Consider the following 19,064-nt stretch of genomic DNA (forward strand, 5'->3'; position numbering starts at 1 on the left):
GACTTCTAGGGAAAAGGAGCCTCGGAGCTGGGAGTCACATATGACCACCAACCAGCCCCTCTGTGGTTCATTAGTCAAACTGCTGATTCCTCAGCAACTGTGACTTGTTATTTTATAAACCGCTGCTTAAGAGGATGCAGGCTTTCTAAAACATAAATATCCTAAGGTTTAGGTGTGGGGGAAAAAAGGGGTGCACTATATGCTTCTGGTTCCCATCCTTTTATGACTTCCTGTTTTTCACTTTCACCGTCTCTTTTAAGAATTTAAAGAACTGTATATAAAAATCTAAAGGAACAACAATGTAAAGAAATGTACATATTTCTTTAAAAAAGCAGCAGCCTAAGAAGTAATCAGTCATCAAACTAAATAAAACAAAACTATCAATTTGCCTGAATTTCCAAGAGTGAAATAAATAAAGCTCTGTTGGAATTTACCTACACAAATTGAGACTTTCCAGGGAGGAGAGAAATAAACTAGTCTTTTCTTCTTTTTTCTTAGATCTGTTTACTGTGTAAACCCTGGGGTTTTTGCATCTTATAATGTGACTACTGATTAAAAAGATATACGGTTGTTTATTAATGTTCTCAAAGCATGATGCAAATTCACATCACCTTGGGTATATTTTGCCCCTAAAGCTATGAAGTAAATATGGAAGCATTTTGTAGTTAACAAGGCCAAAATATGTTAATTCAAATAGTTGGCTTTGAATAGGATTTTCCTTTAAATCATTAATAGGAAAATGAAGAGAGCTTGGGTGGTCAAGCATGAAATGTAAATGAGAGTAGTTTTCTTTTTTGTCTCATCCTCCCATGTTATTTGATGTTAAAATTTAAATTTGATAATGCAGAATATGACCTTATCATGAAATAATGCAGCTTATGCCCCAGATTTTTTGACAGCAGTATTGTAACTATGATTTTTAAGTACCATTTTCAAATGAGAAGTTCAGTGAAAAAATTAGACATTTTGAATTGGTGGAGTCAGAAAATGAGCTTCCCTGTCCTTTTATCTACAGGACCATACTTTTTTTAATCAAAAACTAAGATAGAGAGTGTTAGAGCCAAGCAGAGACAAACCTAGATCTCTTTAAATGGATGTAAAATTACCAGTGAAATCCCTGAAGGGCCAAATAATACAGGAAGCGTATACTTTTGCCCTCTTATTAAAATGAGGAATATATTTCTTTAAAGCAGAAAAGGGCTTCACAAACCTCTTTTCAGCTCTGGGTTTCTAATCAGCCTCAGAATGGCAACCATTCCCTATTGTCAGGCCGCTGGTGAGAAGTGCAAAGGGGCCAGCCGCAACCAAGAGCTCCAGAAAATCAAGGTGGACACCAGGCCTCACTTCTGCCATTCTGTTACCAGAAAGAAAATTTCAGAAAGAGGTCAGTTTAAAACACACACATTTTAGCCAGGTTTTAAGTATAACTACCTCCTTAAATATAACTGATCCTGTGATTATAAGCTTTTCAACGTAGGTGTTAGTGAACCATTTTTTCCCATTTTTTGGACCTAGGGAAAAAAAAAAGACCTCAGAGGGTGGTACATTTCCATAAAAAAAAAATGACCTAATTTACTAGCATTAGAAAACTATGAAGTTTGTGCAGTTTTCAGATGACCCAAGATTTGGGCTGCTTTACAGCGATAACTAAATTCATGGCAAAGTGAAGAATGATAAAAGCTCATGCTAAAATATCCTGTCTAAAGTATGCTTTACTTTGGAAGGCATCAACAACAGCAATGCACCATTTGCCAGAAACGCATTTCTGTACCAACAAAACTCTTGCGATTAGGGCATACCCCTGAGCAACTATCACACTGCACTGAGCTCTTGAGAATATTCTGGAAGCATCACTGTGAGCCGCTGCTTCTTAGTAGGGGAGAGAAATGAAATTCAGCAGCAGCAGCAGCAGCAGCAACTTTTGGAAGGAGAAAAACGGTTTGCCTCTTAGGATGCTTTTCTCCTGGAATGGGTTTACGGAGAGCTCCGTACCTCTGGAGCTTTAAATCTCTGGGCCGTTGAATCTCACTCCGCCTCTTCTGAAGTTACAAAAATACCTTCTGTCTATGGTGTGGCAGGAATAGAAAGTTTGGAAAATTAAATGGGTATGACTTCAGATAACCCAGATGACATACATGCAATAGCATTCCATGAAGAATTTATTCAACCCAATCCGTTGCATGGAGTTAATCAAGACACACACAGTCTCCAAATTTTGCACTCCAAAAAAGGAGGGAAAATGCAAGGGTCCGGTGCAGCTCCCGGGACCTACTGAGAACCATTTTGTTACAAATGTATCCAAGTCCCCAGCACCAGAGACTTGTGGGGCGCCGCTCGTCCTCGCTGCACTCGCTCCGCAGCTTCCAGAGGTGGCGGTTGTGCTATGAAGGCAGACCCCGCCAAGCTGGCCGACAAGATGCTGCGTACCCCCAAGTGCTCGCGGTGCCGGAACCATGGTTTCCTGGTGCCGGTCAAGGGCCACGCGGGCAAGTGCCGCTGGAAGCAGTGCACCTGCGAGAAGTGCTACCTGATCACCGAGCGCCAGAAGATTATGGCAGCGCAGAAGGTGCTCAAGAAGCAGGCCTCCGAGGAGGAGCAGGAGATGGCCCTCGGCGCGCAGGGGCTGGAGCTGTTGTCCGGGGTTGCGGCCGCTGCCCCGGGCTCGAGCCTCCGCCAGCTGCTTCCGCTGGCCGTTTCGGAAGACCGGGAGCTAGGCCCGGAGTGCCGCGTGACCGCGGGCTACCCCGAGAGGCCCCCGCGGGGCCCAAGCCCCGGCCCGAGCGCCTTCCAGCCAGTTCTGGGCAGCCGCGGCCACGTGGGGCTGAGCGAACGAGCCACCGTGGCCATGCCCAGTTCTGTGGGGCCCCAGCTCGGGGCGGAGGCCGCAGGCAAGGGCTACCCCGGCCGCTTGGAGCTGCGCAGGCCGCTGCGGACCGTGCCCAGCCCGCCGTTCACCGACTTCGGTAAGATTCCCGGGCCCCGCGTGGCCTCGCCCTGCCTGTGATGCCTCTCCGGGTTGCAGCCTCCCCGTGCCCTGCGCTGGCGGCCCAGGCCACCCTGGATGGTGCAGGGATGGGCCCTTGGGGTGGGGGTGGGTGGGGTAAATGCTTTCAGAGGTACTCTTGCTGTGGGGAACCGTTCTCTATTTGGGTTGGGGGCCATTTTGCAAAAAGGTAAAAAGAAAGCTAGAACGGAATGGGTGGTTTTGGTGGCTTTTAACATTTAGCTTCTCGCCTTTCCGTTTTGGGAGAAAGAAAATGGCCCCTAATCGCCTTAGCTGTGGCTCCTCCTCCCGGAAGACGCCCTAGCAAGACGGCCCTACTGCACTTGCGCACTTCTTCCCGCCCTTTTCTTGGGCTGGTGGCGCCTTCTTCCAGACGCCCCTGTGGGCGGGCCTGCGCAACGATGAGTGCGCCTGCGCACTCTTCCCTTTCCAGCCGCTGGAGGCTCCTCCCAGCCAACTTCCTTTGGAAGGGCCCTGGTCCAATGCGTCTGCGCGCCCCTTCGCGCCCTTTCCCAGGGAGTGGGAAGGAGGCAGTTCTCTGAGGCCCCCTGGAGAAGAGTTAGTCAAGTGATACATTGCCTCTTTTTCTTCCCTTCCCACCATATGTGTAAATTACATGGTTCCTTATGTCTTGGTGATTTTCAGTATTAAAAGTACAGTTTCAAGTCATATACAGATTTGAGGCTCTTTTGGGGTGCAGGCACGTGATTTTTTTTTTTTTTTTTTTCTCTATGGCAGTATAGTAGAAAGAGCACAGGAGACTGGGAGACTGCTCGGTCACCTTAGGCAAGCCCCTTCCTTCTGTGGCAGTCTCTCCCCTCTGTGCTAAGGGGATTGGCCTGGATGCCCTCTGAAGGCCATTTCTGCCTTCTGGGACATTCTAGGAGAATTTAGGTTCCCAGGAAACTAGAGGGGGAAGACAGACCTGAAACAGCAATTCTAGAAGATACCTTTCTACAGACTCAGTGCCTTTCTCTGTTCCATCTCAACAGGGACTGAGCACCTAGCTGTGACCCAACACTAGTGATGAAAAGGTGAAGGGGGAAAAGTCACATTTGTTGTCTTCAAAGATCTTGTCCTTGTGGAAGGGAGAGTGCTGGTCAAGGAATTGTGCAAATCAATGTAGAGAGCTCTAATAATTGATGGTTTAGTTGTGGTCTGAGGGAAGAGCAAGAGCTGAGTACTGAGGACTTACTGAGGCACAGTGGGGTTAGGGGGCAAAAGCCTTCTAAACTGAGGGAACAGCATGTGCAAAGGCCTTGAGGTTCATGAGAAAGGAGAAGCTGCTAGGTTACAGTGCTTGAGGAGGCTGGAGTGGAGGCAGGAACCAGGCCTCATGGGGCTTTATGGCTGTGCCAAGGACTTGTTCTAAGAGCAGTGGGACGAGGCTGAAGGGCTTAAAAAGCAGGGAGGATCAAAAGCATAATGGATGTGGGAGTTCTTTGTAAGTGGCTTTGAGTGTTGTACTGCTCCTTTGTACAGTGATGTGATGTTCTTTTCTCTAGCTGTGTGTGTTTTTAACACTTCCTTCTTTGCTTACCTTTTCAGGGCTTCCTCTGAGCATCAGCTCAGATTGTGTGGTGGGGTCCGAGTACCTGGAGAGAGAGCCTTCCAAGCTGTATCCCAGCTGCTCCAACATGCATTCCTACTGCCCATTCCCACTGGGCTACCAGGATGGATCCCCAACTCCGGGCATCCCCTTGCAGCGGGGCTTCCGGCATGTGTCCTGCAGCCACTTCCATGGAGGAGCCTTGGTAAGTCCCATCCCCATTCCTTTCCCGGTTCCTCCTTATCCCAGATGCCCTATTGCTCTTAGGGATCCTCAGTCCCGGGAAGCAAACCCATGGGCCAGTCTGTGCCAGGCCCCGAGCACTGGCGGCACGGATACAGCATTGACCTTGTGCAGCACGCACCTCTGAGAGCGCACACGTGTAGGCAAGTCCATTCGCGTGTAACCAGGTTGGCCTGGCTGGCTGGGCTGTGGTGTGTGCTTTTCAGGGCTGGGGGATCAGACAAGAAGGAACGCAGACACATCTCAGATAAACCTGGGGGACAGCCGCACAGTACCACCCACTGAGTGAGTGACTGTCAGCCTGGACTCACGGCATGCTGGGGCCGGAAGGGTGCTTCCATTTTGCTGGGCACCAGGAGGGAAGTCTCACTGTCCTGGCACCACAGTCGAGGGCAGAGCCCGGAGCAGATGTAGGTCCCCTGCCCAAAGTATGGGCCACTTGAGACTTCAGGCGGCTTTCTGGAGGAATTGAAGCTTAGTCATGAAAAGTAGGGAAACCTTCCCCCAAATACCTGTCACCTCAGGAAATACTCATTGAAAGAATGGATGAGGTTTAATCTTTTTGTAAGAGCACTGGTCCTTTACTAACTGCTGTGCTCTTTAAGCTTGGAGTTTTGAATACTGAGTAAGTAAGAGTCAGGCCGTCCCTGTTGTGTGAGGTGCAAGTCGGGGTGACCAGGTTTTGTGGCCTTGGTTACCAGCTCCTTCCAGACTAGAGTAGTTAAAAGCCCTTTTCCTTCTGGCAACCCTGAGGTCTGTCAGGACTGCAGGATAGTCAGAGGCCTGGGTAACCAGTCCTGACTCGGCCCTTCGGGCTGGACCTGTGCGGCATGTCGGTTCTAATGCAGCTCACGTTCACGGAAACATAGACCACCATTACCTTTCCTCCCCCCTCAGAGCTAAATGCCTAACTCTGGGATGTTTCTGTTGGGCGGAGTGAGGACAGAGCAGGCTTCTTTGTTTAATGGCGAAAGTGATTGAGAAGAAAGGAACGTGTGACATTTACATCCCGACTAAGAGTCTTAGCTGCAGAGCGGAGCCAGTGGGATGCCCCCCCAGATGTGTCCACACAGGTCAGGCACACGGCGCTGGGTCCCCACTCCAGCTGCAGCCCCGGCAGCACCTTTTCTGTCTGTTTTAGACATTGTAAAGTTTTACGTAAGTCATTTTCCATTGATTCAAGGGAAAAGACTTTGAAAACTCTCCCAGGGTGCCTACTGACCCTTCTGTGAGCCATCAGGGTACACTGTGCCACCCCACTTGGAGTAGAGGAAGAAGACTCAGAGAAGCTAAGTATTTGTTCATGGTCACAGAACTGGGCAGGGAGGGCCAGGTATTCAAATTACATAGCTGGTCAGTAATAGAGCAGTCACCCCAACTCTGGAGCCCTGGAACTCCCCGAGGTATGTCTGTCAGGCAAAGGCAGAGCAAACATGGCCCTTGACTCTCACCACCACCCCTGCCATATCTGAACTCTGTGGGTGCTGGCCACCCCACTGCAGCCCAAGGAGAGCACGACGCCTCCAGCCTTCACACAAAGAGGGGGCTCTGGCCAAGTGGAGCACGCACCCACCGTCTGCTCACACAGAAGCTTGGATGGAGCCTGGCGTCCAGGGTAGAGCTCTGATTGACAGGCTTGCCAGACGGCCTTTGTTAAGAGTGTGATCTCAGTTGGTTTATCTGGGCCTGAGCTGCCACCACAGGCCCCAGGCAGGAGCTGTGATCCAGGGAGAGACTTGGCTGAGCAGCTTGGAATTAAAGCACTAATAATCCCCCTTCCCACCCCCTTCACGTCTGGATAGAGGATCAGGCATTTATTTCTGAAGCTGTCTCAAACCCAAGAGCCTATGAGTTGCTTTCATCCTTGTCCTGCTGCCCCCTGCCTGGGCTCTGGGCTCTGAGATACTCCCCAGAGATGTCTTCAGCCTCCTATTCCTGTCCCTGCCCCATTTGCTGCTTCTTCACTTTCTCTGTTCTCTTCCCACAAAACAGCACAAGCTTGGAGTTGGACAGACCTGGGATCCAATCCTACCTCCGCTGTTTACTAGCCATATGGCCTGGGGAAGCCATCTAAACTCTGAGGGTCTGACTCAGGTTCTCAGCCTGGACAGTAGGGGAAAGACTACCTATCTCATAGGGCCATTGACAGATTGGAGAATGTGTAATGCATGGAAAGTGCCTGGCACAGGGTCTGGCACGTAGTAGATACTTGAAGGTGGGCTTTCTTCCCTTCCTTGTTAGGAAATGCTGGGTTAATCTAAAGAGATTTTTGCAGACTGCCTCAAGGCTTTAATGTGCTCATGTGTGACTCACCGATGTGGGGGCAGTGCGTGGGGTTTCTCAAACTCCCTTGTCAAAGAACACTTTTAAGAGCACATAAGATATCTTATAGGACACTAGGGTTCTCCAGAACACAGCTTGTAAAGTGCTCTGAAGTTTCGGGATGCCGAAGTAAATAAGAGGAACTACATCTGAAATTTATTATGATTTTTTATTGCGTTCATGTCTTTCTCTGTTTGGCTCTGAGCTGTGTAGTCCTCACTCCAGATGCCCCCATTCCAGCCTTAGGGTCCTGTGGCATGAGCGTGGCTTCCACGTTCAGAAGGAGCAGCCACATGGAGGGCTGCCCACTGAGGCTGCTTTGCCGAGGTCTCCCAGCTGCCCTTGCCTTGGGAACGGCTGCACCACACCCAGCTCTTCTCCTGTTGTGTTGGAATAGGGCCTCCAAAGGCCCCCTGACTCTCAAGTCTAAGTCCTTAGCTGTACAGAAAAAGGGACCACGAGGGGTTGGGATGCGTTGGGACCCTTCCGCAGCACGGGGCAGTGGAGTCTGACAGACAATCCAGTTCTGCCGCTTACCAGCTCTGTGGCCCTGGGCCCGAAGCTTCACCTCACGGACACTGTCGTCATTATTGTGAGGAGGGTACTAGAACCTCCCTCCTGGGGTCATAAGGGTGGAAGGAGGTCCCGGGTCTACGCATATACAGAAGGGCTCAGTGTGACTGTGTGGCTGTTCCCCAGGCTCATCTGAGATGTGCCTGAATTCCTTCTTGCCTTAATCATTTGGTGGGTATTTGCCGAACACCCTGTCCCAAGTGCCCTGTGCCCAGGTGCGGGGGCCGCACAGGTGAATCTACCCCTTGGGGACCCCCCCCCCCCATTGAGGAGTCAGACCTGTTGGACCAGCCTGTCTGGCTTCTCTGCTGCGTGTGCCCGCAGGTGCCCGAGCCGGTGGGAGACTTCCAGCCCAGCTACTACCCGCCGCCGCCGCCGCCGCCGCCGCAGCCTCAGTTCCTCCCGCCAGGCTTCCTGTCTGCGCTCCACTTCCTGCCGCCGCTGCCGCCGCCGCCGCCACCTGCGTCTTTCTCTCTCACTGTCCTGTCTGATACAGACAAGGAAGCCACTGGTAAGTGGGCTCCAGTCCGCCAACTTCTGGGGAGCCAGGAAAACTTCCTGGAGGAAGGGGGCCTATTCTATAGAGAAGGGAAGTGGAGAGCAGAATTTAAAATGCACTGGGCCCAGGGGTGAGCTCTTTCCTTACACCCATCCCTTTATTCCATCTGCAAGCATCTAAGTGAGGGAGGTCCCCAATCTCTAAGTGAGGGGGGTCCCCAATCGCAGGTGAGAAAACCAGTGGAACCCAGAGAGGTTCTCGCATATGTAAATGGCAGATGGCAGCCCTTGGATTTCAGCAGAATTCTCTCTGGCTCTGGGTGCAATGCTAATTCCCTCCCCTTATCAGCGCCTGTGGGCAGAGATGTGGAGGATGGCACGCGCGGTGTGTTCAGAAGACCAGGGGTGCCAGGCTTCTCTGGCTGGGCTGGGGCCTCTCTGGCCAGGGAACGAGCAGATGCCGAGCCTGGCGCAGCGGCTGGAGCGGGGCCGGGGCTGCTAGGGATGCCTGCTCTGCCCCAGGCCTCTCTGTGGAGAGAAACAGACCCGGGGCTAGGCCTGTCTTCTCGTCTGAAAAATGGATCCTGTCACAGGCTTACTGGGACGTCAACTGACATTTTGGATGGAAAAATGCTTTAGGTTTTCTTTTGAGGGCTCTTGCCGTGTTAAACGTTCTAGGACGTTTTTTTCCTTTTTTCCTGAGGCTCCTTAGGAAAATGAAGTGAGGCCTGTTGGCCACTTGCTGCATGGGAGACGCCTGGGTCCCCAGGCTGGAGGGATGGTGTGTGGCTGGAAGCACGCTGGCCGCGGAGCCAGACAGCCTGGGCGTGGGTCCTGGCTCCGGCACTTAGCGGACCTGCGGCAAGTCCGTCCAGTCCTGTGCCTCAGCTCCACCTTCTGCCGAGCGGGCTGATGGTCCCTGCCGCAGCAGGTGCTTCTGAGGACTAAACAACCCGAACCCGAGGACGGTGTTGGCGGTCGTTCTTATTGACGGTTTCCCCTCCTCCCCTTGCTGACGTGGTGTTGCGGGGCAGAAAGACGCCGAGGTTCAGAGCTGCAGGGTGGCTTGCTTCTTGCCACCCAGCTGGAGTCCGTGTCACCGGGCCGGGGCTGGGCGGCCAGTGTCTGGACACCTAGCAAAGGAAAGGCAAAGGCGTTCTCCACGGGGGCTGGGAATGGTGAGAATGCCTTATGGAAAGTTTACATCTGGAAGTAGGTCATCCCCCTCTTAGTAAATGCAGCTCCTCCTCTTTGTCCTTCACAGATGACCAGGACCAAGACGCGGAGGTGCCAGAAGCGCCGCCCTGTGAGCCCAGCCAGCCGCCCTCTCAGGAGCCGTCCGACTAGGCCCAGGCACTCGGGCCAGCGGGGCGGGGGCTTGGGGGTGTTACAGCAATGATGTTCTTGTCCGTGTTCGGAGATGTGTAGGGAGGAAGGAGAGTGGGAGGTATAAAATGGCAGTTAATTTCCATTTCAAGACAGGAGGGAGGAGGGTGATTTCTGAAGGTCTCTCAACCCTGAGATGTGGGATTGACCAGGAGCGTGGAGGATGGTTAGCAGGGGAGGGCCAGGGCTCTGAGGATTGCGGGGCTGGTGGAAGCTCACATTTAGGAATGAATTTAACCGAGTCTGGGTGGTTCTGTTGTTAAACTCACTCCCGGATACGGTCTTTGATTTCCTCAGGCCCCGCTCCAGGACAGGGGGCACGGTCTAATTCAGCCTTCTGCTTCTGCCTCTGTGTGGTCCCCGCTGGGGGCAGCACAGACACCAAGCCCCCAGCACATCCAGGTGGCCGGTGTGGGCAGCGGGGCTCCGGGCGCTGACAGCGGGTTCTGCAGTGTCCCTCCCTGCCGCTCTGGCTCGAGTGGGCTGCCTGGCCACCGCCCCTCGCCCCTTCTTCAAGGGGCTTCGCTAAGCATTCTGACCGCTGGGGCTGCTTCATCTCCCCTCCAACAGTTGAAGCCACTCTAGGCATCATTTCTGGTTTAAAAAAACTCCATTAAAGTTTGACTATTTGATATTTTTACAGCGATTGCCGACTTTAAAAAGTAGGCTGTTCATAAGCACTGATGCAGTTCTCGGAGAGTAGAATGGTGCTTCTAAATCATCTCTGTATCCGTTTCTTCTCTGGGGACAGTTGACTGTTGAAATAAAATAAGCAATGGAAATTGTCGTGGCAGATTTATTCTCTCTTGAAATCCTTGTGGAAGGTGTTGGGTAAGGGGTCAGGTCGGGGCCTGGCAGGTCCCTCCCTAGCCTACCTCCCCTCTCCCTTTGCCTCTGTTAGCGAGAGGCTTGGGCCAAGCTACCAGATTTTTGACTATCATTATTATTGGTATTACCACCACTTTTTTTTTTTTTTTTTAAGCAGTGGAGACCTTTTCAGGAAATCTGATGCAGACCCCAAATATAAAGATTTCTTTTACTTTCCCTCACCCAGCTGTGGGGGTGGTCAGAGAAAGCCTTCTGGAGAAGTTGGGGTCTTAACGCCATCTTGAAGGTGAAAGTAGGCACTCCCAGTGGGGTGTGTGTGTGCAGAGAGTAGGGGACCTGGAGTGAAGGATTCTGGGTGAGAGATTATGTCCTGTTCTCTGTCCAGGAAAGGACTGGCATTCAAGAGAACAGGGCGACATGTTTCCTGCCTGGCCGCTAGGCAGGGGTGTCCCAGCATCCTCATAGGGTAAGTGGCAGGACAATTGCTGAGATGCGATACTCGCCTGTTCTCCCAACATTAGTGCGGTGGCTGGGCCTGGGCCTGCTCTGCTGGAAGGCACTGGAGCAGGATACAGTCATAGGAATGTTTCAGTTACTGCTTTATAGACGGTTCTTTCAGCGGGGCCGACCTAAGCGTGCCGAGGCCTGTAGGTCAGCCTTGGACCTGGACCTGATGATGTGACTTTGGACTAGCCTGGCTTTGAGGCAGAAGCTCCCCGCACTCCTGGGTCCACAGCACTGCAGGAGCCCTGGCTTCCAGGTGACCTCACTCCCCCTGCCCTCATTGGACCCTGGCCTGTCCATGTGGCCAAGTATGGCTGAATCAGTGCCCCTACTTTTTCAAACACTTTATTTTATTGTATGTAGACTCCATGTTTTGAAAGGTTTTTCAACCAAGATCCATTAATCAAAGTATTTCCGATCAACGCACACAGAGAGGTATGAGAATCTGACTGCATGGACTCCCATCACATTCCAGACCAGTGCAAGGAAACAGGATGTTTATTTAGCCCGTGGGGTTTGAGATGGGAAGCTCTGGCTCGCTGAGAAGGGCAGTGACCTGTTGCTGGAGTCCATGTCCACAGGACTCCACAAAGGGGAGGATTGCTCAGTTCTATAGGCCTGTGATCTGATGAATCTCTGGAGGCTAGTTAGCATCTTTCCTGGAACCTTGAGGGTGCCAGCCTGGGTGAAAAGACAACCGTGGGGCTGGGTTGGAGACCTGAAGTCTTCCTCCCTTACCCCTGGTATGAAGCCCCAGTTCTGATAGCCCCAGCTTGTCCTTGCGTGTGTGTTCTCACCATGCATGCTTACCTCGGAGGGGTCAGTGGACCCCTGCTCCCTGGAGCCTTTCCAGTCAATCCAGTCTGTGCTCCCTGAATGTCCTGTTCCTGCAGCATGAGCTCTGAAACACCAGATCTGCTCATGTTGCTGCCTTGCTCACACACCTTCTATGGCTCCCTACTGCTCTGGGGCCAACATCTTCAACGCAGTCTGCCTGCCCACCTCTCCAGACTCCTCTCCTCATAGGCTGGCCCAACTCAGGTCTTGGAAGAGTAGAGTCTGCCAGGTGCAGGCAGAAAAGGATGGGAAGAGAAACGCAGCCAGAAGCAGCACAGCTCATCCCTAACGACTGAGGCTTGGCCATAAGCTGGGAGAAAGTTCTGGAAGGCGGCTGGCATTGCTGAGCCGGATGTACTGTCAGGGCGCTGCCAGGAGAGGGCTCGCGGGCAGCAGCTGTGAGCGGGGCCTGTTGCCTAGCGACCGGCCACAGAGAACCGCGCAGGTCGGAGGCCCGCAGAGCTGAAGGAATAGGTTTCTGCAGCGCCGCCGGGCTTGAAGCGCCCCCCAGAGACCTGGGATCTCTGGGGGAAATCGAAATGGTGAGCCTCCAGGCTGGGCAGTCATCTTTGCGCTGTCCTGCCTGTGAAACAGGTGCCCTTCTATCTTTGTCTTCAGACACCAGTCCCAACCCCATCCCCCGTGTCGTTGGGCTTATTCCTCTCCTTTCTCTCCGTTCTGCACTTGTGCCCTTGCAGTCTTCCACCAGACTCCTTCCAGCTCCACCTACTTGTCTCCTACTTACCCTTCCCGACTTAGCTCCGCGGCCCCCTCCTCCAGGCCAGCTCAGCCCGCTTTAGGAGGCTTCTGTGGGGCCTGCCCAGGCCCTCTGTTGCCCTCTCTCACCCGGATCCCACTGAGTAGATGCCCCTCCCACAAGTCTTGGAGCTTCCAAGGGGCAGAGACAAGGTGTCATTTGTCCCTGTGTCCCCAGCTCCCAATGTGGGCTCAGCATCAGTGAGGCAAGCAGTATCGAGTGGCTGTTACAGAATGAATGGCTGAATCTCAGGGCCGCCTTGTGCATTTGGGGGTGGAGAATGGAGTTGCCCTGCCTCTGGCCCCCACGGCAGCATCTTTTGCCTTCCGTCCGTGTGCTCTGTCTGCTGGGATCCCGCACGGGGCAGAGGAGCAGGGAGTGAGCCTTCACTGAAACTACACTGTGTGCCAAGCACCGCACCCCTTCCCTCACCGAACCCTCCCAACAAGCCAGGGAAGACGTGTATTACCCCTATTTTACGAAGGAAAGTGAGGCAAAGAGCGATAGTGATTTTCCCAAAGTCATGTAGCTTCTCAGTGACCAAGGGGCTGTAGAGGGCCACATACATCCCTGAGCACCAGTTTTTAATATCCATTTTTCCCTGAGTTACTATCGTCAGTTTTTTTTTTTTTAAACCATGTGAATGCACCCTAGTTTCTGAGCAGATTCTAACAGCATAGGGAGAGCAGCCTAAGGTCATTTGCCTCTTGAAACCACTGCCCACTCTACTGACTGCAGCCCCTCTTAGAGGGGCTAAAAAATGCTAAAGTGGGCATCATGGTGGTCAGTGTGGAAAGGGCCATCAGGGTCTCAGGGCCAGAAGGTGGTCAGCATCTCCTGGTGCCCGAGCTCTGGTCGTGGCCTGGGGTTCACTGTAAGCACCATTGTGTGAGCCAGGACTGACAAAATGCTTGTTCTTGTGGTTTGTGTGGGGCAAGGAAGTGTGTCTTCTAAGGCAGCACTAATAGGTTTGGTCCCCAAAACCCTCCTGGAGAGAAACTTTCCTACCACGATACCCCCCCAGTTTTCCTGGAGAGTGGGGGTGCTCTGCACCCTCTTGTAGACAAAACACACCCCTCGGGGCTCGGGGCAGGGGATGAGATCCTCTCCGTCCACTCCTGGTGCTGTAGTCTTGGCGGACCTGGGGCTCGGTTCCTCTTACTGGGGAGCTGCTCAGAGACGCCAGAGGATTCATGGCCTCTTCTCATTGGCCAAGGCTCAGGGTCTTCAGGCCCCGCTCTTCCTCCTTGCCTTTCCCTAGCCGTGTGTTCTTGGGCACATCACACACCCTCTCTGAGCCTCCCTTTGCCCCCCATAACATTGGTTCAGGGGGGCGCTGAGAATACAGGAAGCTCTTGCGTGAAATGCCACCTCTCTGCAGAGCATCCGTGGTACCGGTGTCGCTGGGTGATTGACAGCAGCCTCTCCTTTACGACTGTGTCAGGAGGTTAAGACTTGCAAAGCCCCGTAGCTGTGGCTCTTTACTTCCCGACGCTCCCCATGTACCAGGCACTGTCCTGAGCACGTTCCCCAAATTCACTCTGTGGATTCTCACAGTGGCTCCCCCAGCCAGGCACCATAATACCCCCACCTTACAGGTGGCAAGATGGACGCCTACAGAGGCTGGGTTCTTGTGCTTGGCAGAGCTGGGGTTAAATCCGAGTTCCACCTGAGTCTAGAGCTGAGTTCCTAAACACCTGGTGCTCTCCTGATGCCCCTCAAGGGAGAGGTATGAGTCTTGGGGAGGTGGTGGTGCCTCCTGGGACCTGCTGCCCTGCTGCAGTCCGCCCAGCCCAGCTGCCATTCAGGATGCAGACAGGCTGCGCGCACACGGTGACTCAGCTCAGTGCTCACACAAGGAATGAAGTCATTTAAATTTTTTCCCCCAAACCCTGTAATTTCATTTTGAAAATGAACAAAGAAGCATGAAGTCAGTTTTTTAAAGAAATGAGTATTAATAGAATATTAACATTTTAATCAAAATCCTTTCACAGGGTTGCTGGGAAATTTATCAATAATCACGCTTGCAATTCCAGTGTAACCTAGGAAGTAGTTTTTTGACTGGGATAATTTCTTCTCATGCTCATTTCTTCATCTCTCTCCAGGAGATGTTTGTTTGTTTTTCTTTAAAAATAATTAATTGTGAGTATAAGGAATGCATGGAAATCGTACCCAATTTATAAGTATGAGCCAGAAACAGATTTTTCCCCCACCTCTGTTGTCCCTTCTCGTTTCTCTCCTCAGCAATGCCCCCCTTTTTGTGTGTGTGTCTCCTCGCAGAGATAATAAAATAAGCTTTCTTTTGTTGGACTAATCTTTAATTTTGAGATAATTATATATTCACATGCACTTGTCAGAAATAGTACCGAGAAATCTCATGGATGCTTGACCCAGTTTCCCCCCAGTGGTTACATGATACAAAACTACAGGTATAAGATCACAGCCAGAATATGGAGATTGGTCCAGTCTACCCGGTTTATTCAGATTCACTTTTACATGTTACATTTGAGTGAATTTTTGTATAAGGCGTGAAGTGTAGGTTGAAGCCTCTTTTTTTTTACCCATGGACGTCCCAGTGCTCTAGCACCATATATTGAAAAGACCATCCTTCCTGCATTGAATTGTTTTTACACCTTTGTCAAACATCAGTTGAGCCTACTTGTGTGGGTCTGTTTCTGAGGTGTTTAATCTGTTCCATTGATCTGCTTAAAAAAAAAAAAAACCCCACACAAGTGGTAGCTAGCATATGATCCATGCTGTTCTGTATATTTCTCTTTTCATTAACACCAGATCGGGGCTTCTGAGCCTTTTTTGAGCCATGGACCCCTCTGTCAGTCTGGGAAAGCCTCTGACCCCTTCACAGAGCAGTGCTTTAAATGGATAGAATAAAACACGTAAGGTTACAGAGGAAACCAATTATGTTTAACATACTTGTCAAAATAGAGAAATACATTTGTGGTTTAGTAATACATGTATTTCTTTACTAATGCATTAAATAACAAGATCGAGGGGGGTGTAATCATTATTAACAGTTTCAAAGTTGTGATGTAATTGATATTTTTCAAATACCTGCAGCAACTGTAAAGCCATATGAGAAAATCTGTGACTTCTCTGGTGACCAAGTCATTGCTAATTCTTCCGGGGTTTGTGGCCTACATTCATAATTGAAGGAAACACTAAATTACAGTTAGAGGTTAGTGAAAATCAAGATGTAATTCTTCCCCAGCCAAGTTCACAGAGCGCTTAATTCACTTCCCGACCCCAGTCGTGAACTTCTGCGTTCAAGTTTGGAGAGCCTCCCCGCCGTGTCGCTCCTGTTAGCAGCTGTGTAGTATTTCGTTGAAGGGATGCCTCTTTCTTTCTTTAACCCGTGCCCCGCTACGAGACTTTGAGGTGGTTTCCAGGCTTTCGCTGTGACTGTTAATTTTATAAATGTTTTTTTCCTGCTGGAATTTTCTTCTCAAGCAGGACCATCCAGCTGACCTTTCGGTGTTCAGAGACCTTCAGCCGGTGACAGGCACACAGCCCGTCTGCAGAGGGCATCCTGGCCAGCAGGCTCCAGCCCATGTCTCCCTCCCCCGGGGGCTGTCCACTCCCCACACCGGGACACCCTTCAGCCCTGCCCCGCGAGCCCGGGCTAGGGATCGCACTGTAGCCCTGGTGAGCCGGCGGGCGGGCGGGCCGGGGAGGGTTCCCCAAGCTGGGCAGCATCCTGGGAGCAGATGTACAGTTCCTCTGAGCCTTTGTGCTACATTTTATTAACAGCAGAGAGGAAGATGCTAACATTCTATCATGTCCGCTCTTGCATTTGAGCTCGCACAGGCATCGGCCTGTCAGTAATTAGCTGCTGGGTGGTGCCTTTTCTTCATCTTTTTTCTTTTATAATTGGAATCAGAACATCTTTTTTCTTTCTTTCTTTCTTCTTCTTGGTAGTAGACACAGTCCATGGAACATTCTGTGGGGACTTGGCTGTTTTTCCACATTCATGGGCAATTAATTCCCAGCTCTAAGCCAGTTCCCCGGCAAATACCGAGTTGCCTTCTGACGTCGTCAGCCATTTGCCAAAACAATTGCTCCCCCCTCGTCCCGCTTGGGAAAAACTAGCGATAACACCTCGGTCTGAAATGTGTGAAATATACCTGGTTTTGAAACCCTGGCCATTTCACGGTCAGTCTGTAATTAAGCCAGTGCTTTTGAACATCTGGCTTTTAGATTTTTTTTTCCAATTTGGAGTAAATTTTTCACTACCACAGTATATTAAGCAGTCATGGGGTGATGTCAGCCACCATCTCCAACATTCGCAACAGCCCGTGTTCTGTTCCCAGAGTCAGTGAGCATTCATCAGGCACCTACAGTGGGCCTGGCCTTGTGCTGCCCCTACCACAAGATGGGTGTTTCCCTCCCATACTCTCACCTGGGCATCCTAACACCCCAGTCTGACTACTCCCCCACATAAACCCTTTCTGGCTCCCCACTGCTCTGGGACCAAGGCTCAGCTTCCCAGGCTGGCCTGTAAGGCCTTCAAAACCAGCAACCCAACTGATTGTTCCAGAGTCTTCTATGCCTTTAGTCCTCGTTGCACTGGAATTTCCCCAGATGCCTCTAGGCCTTGCCGATGCACGGTCCTCCGCCTAGGCCAGCCCTCCCTCGGGCCTCACCAGCACCTCCGAGGAGCCTGCTCAGAGCCTCGTGAGGAAGCCCGGCCTTGCTTGCCTTTGAGGCCAGCTGTGTCCTGCAGGTCCCTCCAAGAGTTCATGGCACTCACTTGCCTCTTCTTTGGGTTCACCTCAGGTAAGGATGACATCTAACTCCCCCATTATGGTCACCAGTGATGACCTTGGGGCCAAATCCAGTGGTCAGTTCTCTGTCTTCTGCTCCCTTGACCTCCTGACCCATTTCCATGAATTTCTCTAGACTTCCGGACACTCCTCTCTCCTTCCTGTCTTATGGCTGCTCCTCCTCCATCCATTGCCTCTCCTCCCCACCCCCCACTTCTCTGCCTGCCTTCTGCATGTCAGCACTCCCCGGTGGGGCCTGGGCTCTCCTTTCTGCTTCTCAGCGCTCTTTCTCTCGAGTGGTTCATGCAGGTCCTCCCTTAACTCCATCTAGTACGTGGTAAGGGCTAGCCTGGGCTCTGGACATGTGTCACTTTTATCTATGCGACCTCTCTAGCTGCCTGTCTGATAGGTATCCTGGCCACAAGGGTTCTGGTAGGAAACAGAAGTCAACTTGGAAGGTTCAAGAGATTCACAAATAGTGTTCCCCAAGTGGGCTGGAGGCTGTGGAGGTGGGTCTGTCATACAGGGGCTGTGGTCACAAAGGGATAGAACTGCAGCCCCGAAAAGTAGCCCAGACCATAGAGGGAACCGGGTGGAAACAGGCTGACCTTGCTCTCCTCCCACCCTCTGATCTCCTGCTAGTGCCTTCCATTGGCCAGACACAGCCAGAGGCTGGAGGACAAAGGAGTCTGGGTGATGCTGTTCATAGTTTTCTGGTTCAGGACTCGGGGCACAGAATGGGGCAGAGAAGGGCCAAGAATGGGTTGGGGAGGGGCGCACGGAGAGTCACTCTTGCAGTCCCCTGTGTCACTCCCTATCTTTGTTCTTCTCAGAGCAAGACACGTTCAACTTAAAAGGGGGGGAGGGACACACAGCCCACTAGCTGCTGCATTGCCGCGAGTGCTCTCAGACACTCATGCTCCCACCTGAAGCCTAAGCTAGGACATGAGCTAGATGGCAGGAGAGGGGAAGGAAAGCAATCAGTCAGCATACGGCATAGATGGTGGCCGCGGTCACCACGGTTGTACGGATCGGGAGGCAGAAGTCAATCATTCCTGTTGTTTTCTAGAACTCATTCTGTGTTCCCCACATGCCCTGGAAGCACCATGGCTGGGGGGCTTCCATCCCTGGCGGGGTGACTCAGTTCTTTACCCTCCCGGGCCCTGGGTCCTCATCGTCCTGCTGCAGCTTCCCGCCGACTGGAAGCATCTGTCCCCGACCTCGGATACCCAGGGGACGTCCCCTTCCCCACGCACAGCAGAGCCCACTTGCCTGTCGGTGATCAGGGTCACCCACCAGGGCCGGCACGGAGCCTCTGCCTAGTGGGTCAGTAGCTCGAGGAGCTCAGAGTGGCTCAGAGGAAGCCCAGCTTCTCACTGAGTGGAACCATGACTCTGTTTCCTCGCGGAAGCCCCTTGAGAAGGGCTACGGGGAAGGAGCACCCCCAAGCCTGCTGAGCCAAAGGCTGCTGTCGTGGTGTGGATTCCTCAAAAACAGACCCCCAACTGAGGTTTGGTGGAGAAGTGATTTATGAGAGAAGTACCCTTGGGGGAAGCCAGGAAGGGGCGGGGAGCAGGACAGGGAAGTGGGGGGGAAGCCAGAAGGTTGCCGTTTCAGGCCAGCTCTCAGCCTCAGCGCGGCAGCTCTGGAGTGGACGTCATGCCTCCAGGTTAACTGCACACGAGGCCAGAGGGTTGGGCTTCTGCTCCCCCCCCCCCCGACTCTCAGCCACTGGGTAAGGGCTGCCTGGGTGTGACGAACGCGCCCGGGCCCCTCCAGCCGTCC

General features: G+C 52.1%; 1 protein-coding gene across 1 annotated transcript; it reads left to right on the forward strand.

The window, feature by feature from the left end:
- The first annotated feature begins 2,371 nt into the window (after window positions 1-2,371).
- On the forward strand, window positions 2,372-9,536 carry DMRTB1 (DMRT like family B with proline rich C-terminal 1). The gene is made up of 4 exons (XM_087866310.1): window positions 2,372-2,963; window positions 4,553-4,758; window positions 8,016-8,202; window positions 9,454-9,536. Exons 1-4 carry the CDS (start codon window positions 2,384-2,386, stop codon window positions 9,534-9,536), a joined length of 1,056 nt encoding a protein of 351 aa, XP_087722436.1. The 5' UTR covers window positions 2,372-2,383.
- Window positions 9,537-19,064: the final 9,528 nt, after the last annotated feature.

The sequence above is a fragment of the Ursus americanus genome, chromosome 12, assembly GCF_024610735.1.
Source record: "Ursus americanus isolate L20-20 chromosome 12, mUrsAme1.1.p, whole genome shotgun sequence".
Lineage (NCBI taxonomy): Eukaryota > Metazoa > Chordata > Mammalia > Carnivora > Ursidae > Ursus > Ursus americanus.

What these genes read in the sequence shown, in the direction of transcription:
- DMRTB1 (XM_087866310.1), top strand. Translation starts at nt 2,384, where the DNA reads ATGAAGGCAGACCCCGCCAAGCTGGCCGACAAGATGCTGCGTACCCCC. An exon ending in ACTTCCATGGAGGAGCCTTG is followed by an intron (nt 4,759 to 8,015) that starts GTAAGTCCCATC and finishes GTGTGCCCGCAG; the next exon opens with GTGCCCGAGCCGGTGGGAGA. An exon ending in TACAGACAAGGAAGCCACTG is followed by an intron (nt 8,203 to 9,453) that starts GTAAGTGGGCTC and finishes TGTCCTTCACAG; the next exon opens with ATGACCAGGACCAAGACGCG.